This window comes from Hyla sarda, chromosome 3 (genome assembly GCF_029499605.1).
Source record: "Hyla sarda isolate aHylSar1 chromosome 3, aHylSar1.hap1, whole genome shotgun sequence".
Lineage (NCBI taxonomy): Eukaryota > Metazoa > Chordata > Amphibia > Anura > Hylidae > Hyla > Hyla sarda.
Genome location: NC_079191.1, coordinates 331,872,964 through 331,888,376, shown reverse-complemented (window position 1 = coordinate 331,888,376; position 15,413 = coordinate 331,872,964). Strand labels below are relative to the sequence as shown.

The 15,413-nt window shown below is 44.1% G+C and overlaps 1 protein-coding gene across 7 annotated transcripts in view; it reads left to right on the top strand.

Moving 5' to 3' along the window:
* Window positions 1-2,696: 2,696 nt before the first annotated feature.
* Window positions 2,697-15,413, top strand: part of ADGB (androglobin) — a 231,417-nt gene continuing 218,700 nt past the window's right edge. For 4 of the 7 annotated variants that reach the window (XR_008891478.1, XM_056567311.1, XM_056567310.1 and 1 more), the window contains exon 1: window positions 2,698-2,861. Coding sequence is in view for 5 of the 7 variants with exons in the window: in XM_056567311.1 (XP_056423286.1) it covers window positions 2,788-2,861 (74 nt within the window). In the remaining 2 variants the exon portion in view is untranslated. Of the gene's footprint in view, window positions 2,862-15,413 lie in introns of all 7 variants that reach the window. The other 3 variants (XM_056567314.1, XM_056567312.1, XR_008891477.1) reach the window with 2 other exon arrangements.

Below are 15,413 nucleotides of genomic sequence, written 5' to 3'. Positions count from 1 at the left end.
TCGTGTTGGGAGGTGATTGGTGTGTCCCTCCTCGTGTTGGGAGGTGATTGGTGTGTCCCTCCTCGTGGTGGGAGGTGATTGGTGTGTCCCTCCTCGTGGTGGGAGGTGATTGGTGTGTCCCTCCTCGTGTTGGGAGGTGATTGGTGTGTCCCTCCTCGTGGTGGGAGGTGATTGGTGTGTCCCTCCTCGTGGTGGGAGGTGATTGGTGTGTCCCTCCTCGTGGTGGGAGGGGATTGGTGTGTCCCTCCTCGTGTTGGGAGGTGATTGCTGTGTCTCTCCTCGTGGTGGGAGGTGATTGCTGTCCCTCCTCGTGGTGGGAGGTGATTGGTGTGTCCCTTCTTGTGGTGGGAGGTGATTGGTGTGTCCCTCCTCGTGGTGGGAGGTGATTAGTGTGTCCCTCCTCATGGTGGGAGGTGATTGGTGTGTCCCTCCTCGTGGTGGGAGGTGATTGGTGTGTCCCTCCTTGTGGTGGAAGGTGATTGGTGTGTCCCTCCTCGTGTTGGGAGGTGATTGGTGTATCCCTCCTCGTGTTGGGAGGTGATTTGTGTGTCCCTCCTCATGTTGGGAGGTGATTGGTGTGTCCCTCCTCATGTTGGGAGGTGATTGGTGTGTCCCTCCTCGTGGTGGGAGGTGATTGGTGTGTCCCTCCTCGTGGTGGGAGGTGATTGGTGTGTCCCTCCTCGTGGTGGGAGGTGATTGGTGTGTCCCTCCTCGTGGTGGGAGGTGATTGGTGTGTCCCTCCTCGTGGTGGGAGGTGATTGGTGTGTCCCTCCTCGTGGTGGGAGGTGATTGGTGTGTCCCTCCTCGTGTTGGGAGGTGATTGGTGTGTCCCTCCTCGTGTTGGGAGGTGATTGGTGTGTCCCTCCTCACGTTGGGAGGTGATTGGTGTGTCCCTCCTCGTGGTGGGAGGTGATTGGCTTGTGCCTCCTCGTGGTGGGAGGTGATTAGTGTATCCCTCCTCGTGTTGGGAGGTGATTTGTGTGTCCCTCCTCATGTTGGTAGGTGATTGGTGTGTCTGCTCATGCAGCCTTGTCTATGAATGGACAAGCTGATGCTACTGCAGGACTGGTTAGTGTCCCAGTAGGTATGGGGACCCCTAGTGGTGGGATTTTCAGGGGCCGCTTTCTTTATTAAATATTCAAAAAATTTTAAACAACCAAATTAAAACAGGTCTTAAACCCCTTCCTGCCCCAGGACGCATGCATACCTCAAAGTTGCTAGCTTGTTACCGCAACTGGACATATGCATACGTCCTAGTGATCTTCTGCTCTGCGTTGCAGATGATCGCCGGCGGGACCCGGCTTTCATTCACAGCTGGGGTCCCGCCACAGCTGCCGAGACAGGGATCGCACCCCATTAACCCCATAGATGCTGTGATTAGGCCTGGTCACGAAATCTATGGGGTTGACAGGGGAGGGGGCGCCCCTTGTCCACCAATGGTGATCCTGCGATACGATCGCAGGATCCCGTTGGTTGCCATGGCAGCAGCCTGTGAGGTCCATAGGCTGGATCGCACAGGCTGAATGTCAATGCAGACTGACAGTTATACTGTGCTGCAGTACAGATGTATAACAGGTAAAAAGTGAAAAGTAAAAAGAATTTTAAAAAGTTTTAGACTGATAAAGTGTAAAAAAAAAAAAAAAACAAGAACAAAAAAAAACCCTTTCCCAATAAAACCATATATTGTACCCCCCCCCCACACACACACACAAAAAATGCCCCAAACCTATACATAATAGGCATTGCCACGTCCGTAATGACTTGTACAATAAACTGATAATTGTACGGTGAAAAAGAAATGTAAAGAAAGCAAAAAACTAACATTTTGGTCCAAAATGAGGAATAAAATAGATCAAAAGGGAGCATGAATCACAAAAATGGTACCAATAAAAAGTATAACTTTTCATGCAAAAAATAAGTCTACACACAATGGTGTTAGAGGACAAATAAAAAAAAAGTTAAAAAGAGTGATATCACTACAAACTAAAATTTGTGGCACAAAAAACAAGCCCCATATGGGTCTGTATGTGGAAAATTAAAAGGCTGTGACTAATAGAAGGCGAAGAGGAAAGAATGAAAGCGCAGGATCTGACAGTACGCCTCCCATGGCTGTCTGGGCATGCAGGGATTTGTAGTTTTGCAACAGCTGGAGGCACTGTTTGGGAAATACTGCATTAGACAGACATATTAACTAATATCAATAGAAAGTATATAAAACATATAAATCCTATTATATAGGGAGTTTAGGGCACCACTTTAATAACGCTGTATAGCAGTCCCATCTTATGGTTCTCCAGCTGTTGCAGAACTACAATTCCCAGCATACTTTGATAGCTTGTAGTTTTACAACAGCTGGAGAGCTACAGAATGGGAAACACTGCTATATAGAACCTTATAGTACAGTGTTTCCCAACCAGGGTGACTCCAGCTGTTGCAAAACTACAACTCCCAGCATGCCCGGACAGCCTTCGGCTGTCCGGGCATGCTGGGGGTTGTAGTTTTGCAAGAGCTGAAGGCACCCTGGTTGGGAAACACTAGTATAGCACATTGCCTGGATGTAGTTTCTATGGATTAGTTTCAGCGAACACAGGAGCTAAAGGGTGACACCATGAGGGGTCCGTGTACAGCACGCACAGTTCTCTACGCACGGGGTGACGTCACCGGAGAATCTGAGTGCGCGCCCCCGCTACATGCACGCGCAGCCCTCGTCTCCTAGCAACCTAAAGACGCGCCGTGTACTGTTCAGTTGATAGCCGGGCGCACAGTATCTGCTCCGGAGCCGCCACCATGTCCTCCAGACAAGCCAAGAAGAAGGAATCTGGGCACCGCCTGAGCTCGGCCATGGGGCAGACGCCCAGAGAGTGAGTGTGGTGACAAGAGCTGCCCCCCTTCTCCTATCCTTTAGTAGTCACAGCACGACCCCCTCCTGCCAGGGCTCACAGTGGGCACCTTCAGCAGTGCCCTCTCAGTCTATACCCAGCTGCCTATATCCCCCTCCATACATTTAGGCTGGGTTCACATTTATGTTGTCTGTCACAGGTATCTGTTAGAATCCCACCAAGAACAGGATGCCAACATATACTGTGGCGTACAGAATCGGGCGCCATTCTTTTTAATCACCTAAGGCGGCATTCACATGTCATTTTTGCAATACGGTTCCCATATCCGGTTTCAGTGAAAAAAAACGTATGGAACCGTATTGCAAACCGTATGTATAGACATTTCATAGAAAACCGCATGCCAACCGTAGCATCCGGTTGTGTAAGTTTTGCATCATTTACGGTTTTATCAGTTTTTTTTCCCGTACACAAAACCATAGTCTACTACGGTTTTATGTTTTATGGTGAAAAACCGGATACAACCCAATACGGTTTTGCAGTTTGCACATGCGCAGTGCACGCCGAAAGTTCGTCCCACAAATAGAACAAGAAGAGCTTTATTTAATTAAGGACAAATATAAAACCGTATACGTTTTTTTTTCTTCAAAAAACTTATTAAATCGTATGCAACTGGAAATTCGTTTTCAAACCGTATACCCTGTAAAACCGTACAGAGGTCTATACGGTTGTTTGCGGTTCGGTCCGGTTTTGAGACATACATTTTTTTTTTTGTACAAAAAACCTGATACGGGAACCGTATTGCAAAAGCGAGATGTGAACACAGGCTAATAAGAGCTGATTTCGGCTGGGTTCACACCACGTTTTTGCAATACAGTTCCCGTATACGTTTTTAATGTGAAAACTGTACAGGACCATATTGAAAACCGTATGCCAAGAGATGCATCCGGTTTTGTCAGTTTTTTTTTCCCGTACCCAAAACCGTAGCCTACCACGTTTTTTGGTCCGGGTGAAAAACCGTATTGAAATGTATAAGTTTTTTTTTAACATGGGAGCCAATGGGAACCGTACAGAACCGTATGTGTGTACTGTTCCATCCGGTTTTCACCATACGGTTTTTGACTTTGCAGTTTTATTCTTGGAATTTCAATCAAACAAGTGAAACTTTATTCATAATTGAAAAAGTTAAAAACGTATCCTTTTTTTCTTAAAAAATTGATGCAACCGGACATCATTTTTCAAACCGTATACGGATCAAAATTTCTACACACGTTTTGATACAGTTTGGTCAGTTTTTGAGGAATCCATATTTTTTTAATCAAAAACCTGATACGGGAACTGTATTGCAAAAAATGTGGTGTGAAGCCGAGCGGGATGACGATGGATTCCTGTGATGGACAGCATCAATGCAATATAAACCTAGCATGAGGACAGACTCCATTATAAGTATTTGGAGCCGTTTCCTGTAGAGATGAGCGAACTTACAGTAAATTTGATTCGTCACGAACTTCTCAGCTCGGCAGTTGATGACTTTTCCTGCGTAAATTAGTTCAGCCTTCAGGTGCTCCGGTGGGCTGGAAAAGGTGGATACATTCCTAGGAAAGAGTCTCCTAGGACTGTATCCACCTTTTCCAGCCCACGGGAGCACCTGAAAGCTGAACTAATTTATGCAGGAAAAGTCATCAACTGCCGAGCCGAGAAGTTCGTGACGAATCAAATTTACTGTAAGTTCGCTCATCTCTAGTTTCCTGCATTGAGTGCTGAACTCTGAAATGAAACACACAGCCGCAGGGTTTATCTGGCTATATCTAATATTTGGTGGGGGTCTCAGTACGCAGACCTAGAACGATCTAAACTTTTGACATGTCACTGCAATATGTCAAAAGTTTAATGAAATGACAGTAACACTTTAAAGGGGTACTCCAGTGGAAACTCTTTTTTTTTTTTTTTTTAATCAACTGGTGCCAGAAAGTTAAACAGATTTGTAAATAACTCCTATTAATAAATCTTAATCCTTCCAGTACTTATTAGCTGCTGAATACTACAGAGAAATTATTTTCTTTTTGGAACACAGTGTTCTCTTCTGACATTATGACCACAGTGCTCTCTGCTGACATCTCTGTCCATATTAAGAACTGTCCAGAGTAGGAGAAAATACCCATAACAAACATATGCTGCTCTAGTCAGTTCCTAAAATGGACAGAGATGTCAGCAGAGAGTACTGTGCTCGTGATTCAGTAGAGAGCTCTGTGTTCCAAAAAGAAAAAAAATTCCTCTGTAGTATTCAGCAGCTAATAAGTACTGGAAGGATTAAGATTTTTAAATAGAAGTAATTTACAAATCTGTTTAACTTTCTGGCACCAGTTGAATAAAAAAAAAAAAAGAAGTTTTCCACCGGAGTACCCCTTTAATTGTTCGCTCACACGTGCGTATTTTGCTGCAGATTTTCTGCTGCTGATTTTCCTACCCATTGAAATCAATAGGTAGGAAATCAGCAGCAAAATATGCACCTGTGAACTGCTGGGCATGCTGGCAATTGTAGTTTTGCAACAGCTGGAGGCACCCTGCATTAGATTCACCGCCAGGCCTGGACCTACGGCATTAATAAGATGTAATAAACATGTAGGTGCCAAGTGGGGAATTATCAATCACCCAAGTCTCCATACACTTGGATGGGAAGGTGGCTGCATGAAAGTATAGACTTGAATAGAGATTGCTGCATTAAAGTGTGGCCACCTTTGTATTTATTCTCCGCCTGGATGTGGCAGCAGGCAGACTGGAGGTCCCATATTCTCCACATAGGTATGAGTTGCAGACATCTATGACATATCCTGTGGATTTATGCTATAGATGTCCAAGGTCGGAATATCCTTTTAATTTATGTTTAGAAAATAATGGTTAATTCTAGTGCTTGAGATGGGGGACGGTCTGTTGCATTTCTGTTTCTCTGCTGTTATCTGAGCAGTGGATTAAAGGAAATGTCACCAGTGTCACCTGCACTAATGTATCGGTACTGACAGGAAGTGCAGGTGACACTGGTGACAATGATACTTACCTTGTTCCGTTCCGTGGCGGGGATCTCCGGTAATCTTCTCCGTTAGCTTCAGCTCCGGGCCCGGCTTGGGGCATGGGCGGAGCTTAGTGACGTCACCGCTGCTGCTCTCTGCTGGGTCCCGCGGCTAGAGAACAGCAGCAGTGATGTCACTAAGCTCCGCCCATGCCCCAAGCCGCTGCTGCTTTCTGCTGGGTCTCTCAGCAGCGGTGATGTCACTAAGCTCCGCCCATGCCCCAAGCCGCTGCTGTTCTCTGCTGGGTCTCTCAGCAGCGGTGATGTCACTAAGCTCCGCCCGTGCCCCAAGTTGGGAGCTGAAGCAAACGGAGAACATTACCGGAGATCCCCGCTACGGAACGGGACAAGGTAAGTACTGTTGTCACCAGTGTCACTTGCACAACCTGTCGGTACCCGGAGGTTAGTGCAGGTGACACTGGTGACAGATTTCCTTTATACATATGACTCCATGTTTGACAGAGTGGTTGTTAGGTATATACTGACCGTAGCAACCAGTGAGGCTCAGATTACTTTTGGGTACCATAGTTAACATTGTCTTGCAAAAGATGGCAGAGATGGTTTAGCATAACTTAAAATGGACCTGTGACCAAACTCTATGAGAGATCTGGCTTATTATATAATACTGTATAAATGTGACTTCCCGTCAGAGTGAGCGTGCTTTCACCCAGGGCTAAAATGCTGCAGACTTTACTTCAATAGGAGCATTTCAGTCCTTTGTAAAAGCACCCTAACAAGTGTTTTTTACTGTCCCAAGTTCTGTTTGACAACTTGAGGGGCTGTGCTCACTAAAACAACTTGTCAATGCCCCCTTTTTCAGGTCAGGTAGATGGTATTGATGTAGTTGGTGGTTTGAATTGATACGTCTCCATCATGCCAGGGCTAGAATCCTTGACCTAGTAAATTGTGGGTGCCCCTTTGGCCAGGGGAGTGTTGGTTGCCTTTGCTCACTGCTTTTATGTTAATATGACCAGTTGTGGTTTCAGGCAGATTGATAAATCTGGGTCTATGCATTCATTGGAAATGTAGCAGTAATTAAATGTTTAAAGGGGTACTCCGGTGGAAAACTTTTTTTTTTTTTAATCAGCTGGTGCCAGAAAGTTAAACAGATTTGTAAATTACTTCTATTAAAAAATCTTAATCTTCACAGTACTTCTTAGCTGCTGAATACTAAAGAGGAAATTATTTTCTTTTTGGAACACAGAGCTCTCTGCTGACATCATGACCACAGAGCTCTCTGCTGACCTCTGCTGTCCATTTTAGGAACTGTCCAGAATAGGAGAAAATCCTTAAACATATGCTGCTCTGGTCAGTTCCTAAAATGGACAGAGATGTCAGCAGAGAGCACTGTGCTCGTGATTCAGTAGAGAGCTCTGTGTTCCAAAAAGAAAAGAATTTCCTCTGTAGTATTAATCAGCTAATAAGTACTGGAAGGATTAAGATTTTTTTAACAGAAGTAATTTACAAATCTGTTTAACTTTCTGGCACCAGTTGATAAAAAAAAAAACACTCAGTAACACTACTAAAAGTCTTGTTTATCTTCTTGTGACAGTGTTGGAGCCTGGGGATATGGTAATGCGCCAAATACCAAAGCTGTTCATACACTTTCAATAAATGTCGGCTGAACGTTCTTTGGCAGACAGTAATTTCCCCCTTTCTCCCCATACACATGAGTGATCTGCGCAGCCAAACGTACTTGTTTCCTCTTAAGGAAACTGTTATGCAAGGCTATTGAGGCCATGTGAGGAGTACCAGGCTGTGGCGCTTGAACATCTTGGCTCGCCCCCTCCCATAGACTTGCATTAAGGGGGCGTGGTGTGGCAAGGGGGTGGGGCTGTGACGTTACGATCCCCCGGCTCTGCATCGCCAGTCATCAGGCATGGAGCGAAGCTCTCACTCCGTGCACAAGATGACTGGGGTACTGCAGAAGAGATCGCGGGGGTTCCCAGCTGCGGGACTTCCACGATCAGACATCTTATCCTCTATCCTTTGGATATGATAGGATAAGATGTCTAGGGGCGGAGTACCCCTTTAACCCCTTAAGGACCAAGGACGTACCGGTACGTCCTTGGTCCTGCTCTCCTGATATAACGCGGGGTTACACAGTAACCCCGCGTCATATCACTGCGGGCCCGGTGTCATAGTGAAGCCGGGACCCGCCTCTAATAGCGGCTAAAAGTGAAAGTTGCCGGCTAGCTCAGTCGGGCTGTTCGGGATAGCCGCGGCTAATCGCGGCATCCCGAACAGCTTACAGGACAGCGGGAGGGCCCCTACCTGCCTCCTCGCTGTCCGATCGCCAAATGACTGCTCAGTGCCTGAGATCCAGGCATGAGCAGTCATGCGGCAGAATCGTTGATCACTGGTTTCTTATGAGAAACCAGTGATCAATGATGAAGATCAGTGTGTGCAGTGTTATAGGTCCCTATGGGACCTATAACACTGCAAAAAAAAAGGGGAAAAAAAAGTGAATAAAGATCATTTAACTCCTCCCCTATTAAAAGTTTGAATCACCCCCCTTTTCCAATAAAAAAAAAAACACAGTGTAAATAAAAATAAAAGTAAACATATATGGTATCACCGCGTGCGGAAATGTCCAAATTATAAAAATATATCATTAATTAAACCGCTCGGTCAATGGCGTGCGCGCAAAAAAATTCCAAAGTCCAAAATAGTGCATTTTTGGTCACTTTTTATATCATTTAAAAATTAATAAATCAATAAGATCAATAAGTCCTATCAATGCAGAAATGGTACCGTTAAAAACTTCAGATCACGGCGCAAAAAATGAGCCCTCATACCACCCCGTAAACGGAAAAATAAAAAAGTTATAGGGGTCAGAAGATGACAATTTTAAACGTATTAATTTTCCTGCATGTAGTTATGATTTTTTCCAGAAGTACGACAATATCAGACCTATATAAGTAGGGTATCATTTTAATCGTATGGACCTACAGAATAATGATAAGGTGTCATTTTTACCGAAAAATGTACTACGTAGAAACGGAAGCCCCCAAAAGTTACAAAACGGCATTTTTTTTTCAATTTTGTCGCACAATGATTTTTTTTCCGTTTCACCGTAGATTTTTGGGCAAAATGACTGACGTCATTACAAAGTAGAATTGGTGGCGCAAAAAATAAGCCATCATATGGATTTTTAGGCGCAAAATTGAAAGAGTTATGATTTTTTAAAGGCAAGGAGCAAAAAACGAAAATGCAAAAACGGAAAACCCCCCGGTCCTTAAGGGGTTAAGGGTGGATGCCAAGCAATTCTATGGACACTCCTGTGGCTAGTCACAGCTGCATTGTTGCGTGTGTTTTGCATCTCGTATCAGCCTGACTTCAGAGCTGCTGTAAAGAAGTCCAGTGCTAATATATGTATCCCCTATCCTACGGATAGGGGATAAATGTCTGATTCTGGAGGGTCCTATTGCTGGGATCCCACGCATTTCCCGTACAGGGCCCTGGCTCGGTGCTGCTCGTGTGCGTTTCATACCTAGCAGGTCAGCTGGTACAAACATGCCCCCTCCATTGTGGGAGAGGCGGAGACAAAGGAATGCTTTATTTTCGCCTCTCCCATAGAGATGAATGGAGGGGGCATGTTTTTACCAGCTGACCAGCTGTGTGCCAAATGTCACACACAGCAGCTCATCCGGGGCCGAGTCGGGCCCTGTACAAAAGATCGTGAAGGGCCCAACCAACAAACCCCCCACGATCAGATGTTTATTTGCTATCCTGCGGATAAGGGATCCATTTATTAGAACTGGACATCTTGTTTAAAGGGAATCTATCAGCTGCAATTTAGGCTCCAAACTGCTGCCACTGTTAGATAGCCTTTAGGGCAGGGAGACACATGATGCCTTTCATATATCTGTCTGTACTTCCATAACATAGAAAAATACTTTTACTTTCTGGTACAAAGTGTTATAGAGGTGTTGCCAAGTCCCTGAAGTGCTGCAGACTGAAACACCTCCCTCCCTTCCATTCTTGTCTCTGCTTGATTGACAGTCATCTGGAAGCCAAGCCCTGTTTGCAAATTTTGCACCTGCACATAATTCATATGCACAAAGCAGGAGCAGGATTTGGGGCTGAGCCCTGATTTAGTCAAGCAGGGACAGGGATGGGAGGGGAAGTGATAAGATGTTCCTGCCCTCAGCACTTCAGGGGCTTGGAAACGCCTCTATGACTCTGCACCAGAGGCTAAAAGCAGTATATAAAATGTACGCTATTTGGAATGTGAATTGCTGCTAATAGCTTTCCTTTAAATGGGCGTTGTCAGATACAAAAACTTTTGATATGTTGTAAAGCATGCAAAACCAATAGGTTTTGCAATTGCTTTCATTAGAAAAATTTCAGTATTTCATACTGAAAAAGCCAGTCAAACAACTGCCCCCCCCCCCGTCTGCTTGGACACATACTAGTCCTGCTGTGTCCATGCGTCATCACCTATGTCATGTACACACTTCCTTGATTGACAGCTATGAGCGCAGAGCTCACAGATGGAGGAAAAATCCTCCCACTGTCAGCTTGTGTCCCGCTACTGTCAGTGAGAACAAGCTGGGAGTTGTAGTTTTGCTAATGCTAGGGGAGATGTGCGCAGACAGCATACTGGGGGAGGGGGCGGAGACCTGCACAGTGAGGCCACACCCCCACCCTTTGAGAGAAATTCAGAATAGGGAGCTCAATTAAATGGGCACTGTCACCAACTTTATTTTTTGATATGTTGTAGTACTTATGTACTACAAAATATCTCTAATATACTTTTATTATTATTTTTTTTATTAAAATGGTTTAATTTACATTTGAAAACCGGCCACTAGGGGTCTCCCTCCTAGTGGCCGGCTGCAGCCTGGCGTGACGTCACGCCTAAAAAAGGACTGATTTTGGCCTGGCAATCAGTCCTTTTTCAGTTAGGCTGCACAAGCTCCCTGCCTGTCAATCAGACAGGCGGGAGTGAGCGCATTGGCTCCCCGGCCACTGGCTGGGAGGCCACTCCTCCCGCACATCGCGGCCGCCTCGTCGCCGCCGCTGTCCCTGCACGCCCGCTGCCAGTAAGTATAATGGAGGAAACGGGGTATGCGGGTGGGGGGTTTGTGATGGAGGGAACGGGGTATGCGGGGGGGGGGGGGGGGGGTTGTGATGGAGGGAACAGGATATGGCGCAGGGGGGGGGAACGGAGGGAACGGTCTAGCGCCGTAGCGCCGCATGTAACTAGCTAATAGTTTATCTACACAGGGTGCCTCCAGCTATTTCAATACTACAACTGCCAATAGATGTCAGGGCAAGCTGGGAGTTGTAGTGGTGAAACAGCTGGAGGCACCCTGTGTAGATGAACTAAGGGCGGAAGTCCCCCCCCCCCAGCAGGCATCAGTGATGTGGTGCCTGCTGGGGAAGTCTGCCTGGTAGTGAGCACACTACCAGGCAGAAAAAAAGTTATTTTTAATATAGTAAAAATAAAAATTTAAAGCAGGGAGAGGGTTAGGAATAGATTGGCGATAGGCAGGGACAGAAAAAAAAATAGGATGGTGGGAGCTACTCTTTAAAAGTGTAATAAAAAAAAAAACGGTGCTAGACACATAAAAATTTGATGTACAGTACAGACCAAAAGTTTGGACACACCTTCTCATTCAAAGAGTTTTCTTTATTTTCATGACTATGAAAATTGTAGATTCACACTGAAGGCATTAAAACTATGAATTAACACTTGTGGAATTATAGACATAAACAAAAAAGTGTGAAAATATGTCATATTCTAGGTTCTAGCCACTTTTGCTTTGATTACTGCTTTGCACACTCTTGGCATTCTCTCGATGAGCTTCAAGAGGTAGTCACCTGAAATGGTCTTCCAACAGTCTTGAAGGAGTTCCCAGAGATGCTTAGCACTTGTTGGCCCTTTTGTCTTCATTGGGTTCAGGTCTGGTGACTGTGGAGGCCAGGTCATCTGGCGCAGCACCCCATCACTCTCCTTCTTGGTCAAATAGCCCTTACACAGCCTGGAGGTGTGTTTGGGGCCATTGTCCTGTTGAAAAATAAATGATGGTCCAACTAAACGCAAACCGGATGGAATAGCATGCCGCTGCAAGGTGCTGTGGTAGCCATGCTGGTTCAGTATGCCTTCAATTTTGAATAAATTCCCAACAGTGTCACCAGCAAAGCACCCCCACACCATCACACCTCCTCCTCCACACCAGCACACATGTGAAGTGAAGACCATTTCAGGTGACTACCTCTTGAAGCTCATCAAGAGAAAGCCAAGAGTGTGCAAAGCAGTAATCAAAGCAAAAGGTGGCTACTTTGAAGAACCTAGAATATGATATATTTTCAGTTGTTTCACACTTTTTTGTTATTTCTATAATTCCACATGTGTTAATTCATAGCTTTAATGCCTTCAATGTGAATCTACAATATTCATAGTCATGAAAATAAAGAAAACTCTGAATGAGAAGGTGTGCATTGTGATGATTAGGTACTGATATATTTAAAAAACTTTTTTTTGTTTGATCTGACGGGTACGCTTTAACTCTTCTGTCAAGTCAATGCAAATGATCTTGGTAAGCATGGTAGTTCATTCTCTGTAATGCATCTTCTATAACTTCTACTATATGACTGTGGATAATGTGTAGTGAAATTAGAGACTGTCCATGCTCATTGCCTGAGGCTATATTTTCACATTTTGACATAATATATAATATTTGTGGCACTTTACCTTGCCGCAGTCTCTTTGAATATTTGGTTGGGCTGACACCAAGTTGTCCTTGTCTCATTCTTGTGGGAGCAGAGCTTGGGAGTCTGTAATTTTCCCATAAATAGGAATGCTTCATATTATAAAAATAGCCTGTAAAGCTGAGGTTTGATGGCTACAACAAATCACCCTGGTCTTATTTCTGCAAAATGCAAATCATTAATCAAAGCTAAAACTTGGCTCTGATCTCCTGAACTCCCAGGATTGCAGCCACTTTCTCTAATTCGCTGCTAAATATTATCGGCACAGTTTAAATTAACAGCGAAGGTGGAAAGTTTTTCTTATTTTTCATTTGAACTGTTAGGAACTCTAATGTATGTGTATTGATTGTTGGGCACAACCCCTTTAAATAGGCACCTCACTTTCAGAAAAGTTTGCAGTAGTGCAAACAAACATATAAATCTTATATTAAATCTTATAAAAGACAAATGCTTCTTTCTCTACTTATAAGGCTTATTCTACCTCCCCCCCCCCCACTCTAAACTCATCATTTACTTAATCTTCTAAGAGTCGATTTGGAAAGACAGCACCAACTAAAAGTTCACTAGGGGATCAAGTTACATGCTGCCCATGTTAATCTATAGAGAGGGGAAAGGGACAAGTAATTAGTTGAAGAGTAAGACAGAGGCAGCCAGGGACAACGGTGAAAGCTCTAGTAAGGGCATGTTTAACTTTATATGTGTAAAATCTGAGTTGCTTTGACTGGGCAACTGCGCCAATTTTCACATTAAAAAACACACAGTTTTACCTTAAAGAGTACTACACTGGCCAGTGCTTGGAACATTTAGTTCTGAATGCTATGTTCAGGCGGCGGGGGTCGGCCACGAACCCTCGTGATGTCAGGCCATGTCCCCTCAATGCAAGTCTATGGGAGGGGGCATGGCACAAGGGGGTGTGGCCAACAGCGCTCGGAACTAGAGATGAGCGAACTTACAGTAAATTCGATTCATCACAAACTTCTCGGCTCGGCAGTTGATGACTTTTCCTGCGTAAATTAGTTCAGCCTCCAGGTGCTCCGGTGGGCTGGAAAAGGTGGATACATTCCTAGGAAAGAGTCTCCTAGGACTGTATCCACCTTTTCCAGCCCACTGGAGCACCGGAAAGCTGAACTAATTTATGCAGGAAAAGTCATCAACTGCCGAGCCGAGAAGTTTGTGACGAATCGAATTTACTGTAAGTTCGCTCATCTCTACTTGGAACTAAATGTTCGGATCGCTGGCCAGTGGACTATCCCCTCTTAAAACACTTTACAATGATTTCAGTTGTAAATAAAGGGGGTTTAAAAAATGCTTGTTTTTACATAAAGAAAAAAGAAATGACATGTCACTTTGGTGCGATTCCGCCTGAAAGCTCCCATTGAAATCAAAGAGGACATTAATAAATTAATGAAAAGCCAAATAAAAAATCAAAATCAGCCAGAAAATCCACAAAGTTACATTCATTGTTGATTTTGAGGTGTTTTTTTTTCAAGTGGTTTTGCCTGTGTAAACATCCCCTCAATCTTCTATATTAACCCAGTGCTTGATTCACAACTTACATTCTACTGCTCTACAATGTCCTTTATGCTGCTGCTACTGAGTGTGTGCTATAGAGATATACGAGGAGCAAGATGTTTGTGTGTGCGGTATATGGGAGATATCATAACAGTAAATATTCGATACTATCTTAGAGACAACTAAAAATGATAAATGAAGCCTGCAGAGGAGAAAACTGGTGAAAACTGCCATATAGAGGTGTCATAATAGCCAGAAATAATGTTGTTCAATAAGATCATCTCTGGAGTCCAAACTGCTGCTCCAGTAAAAGCAACACAGATGGCTATATAGAATTCTATCAGGTTGTTTTGTCAGTGCGTCAGTCATACAACACGGCATGTTGACTAAGAGCGAATATATTGTTTGTTGCTATGGAGCAACTGACTAAGAAAACAAAATGAGAAAACAGATGTAATAACATCCACATTATTGGTTTTAGTACTTATTATATTTCCTTTTTTACTGCTCTTTTTTGGAGCCCCCTGGTTTCATAGACTTGCCTATTACTTTCCAGCGAATAGGGTGTCATTTGTTGTATTGGCACAAGGACTGCAATCCCTGGTAGATGTATTGATTGACCTAAAACCTGATCTATTTGTAGCTGTCGTACCTTGATTTGGATGCAAAGCGACATACACTGTGTAGACACAACACTTACATTTCAGCAAGGAGATGCTTGTATTAAAGGGACTCTGCATTGTTTTGTGCTTTTCCCAATTGGATTTCATACATACAATGGTTTCATGACACTTATGCAGTCTGACAAGAAACTGTTTGTTTCTACCCAAGTCCAAAAGCATTTCGAGTAAGTGATGTCTGTCCGTGAAGTATTTGTAATTTTACAAAGAAGAGCCCTTAAGATAAGAGTCCCTGCTTGACATCATATATTTGATGTAGGGTGACAATTTGCTGTCATATTATTAGACTTGCAGATAGTAACTGACAAATTCTATTGTCTTTGAATTCCTGTTTTAGGCTATGGCTCAGTTCTTTTATGCCAAAGATGCCCATTGATAGCCAGGGGTTATTGAGGAATGGAGGCATCACCAACAGGGTTTAAGAGCCTGTATAAAAGGATTATGACATGAACAATATCTAGGCATACTTACTGAAGTGCATAGTTTCCAAAGATCAAAGATATAATGTCATTAAAGGAAAGATACTTTTTACATGGGCACACATACCCTAAGTATAGGGTGCAGTGTAAGGGCCCTTTCCTAATCTCCCATAGGCTG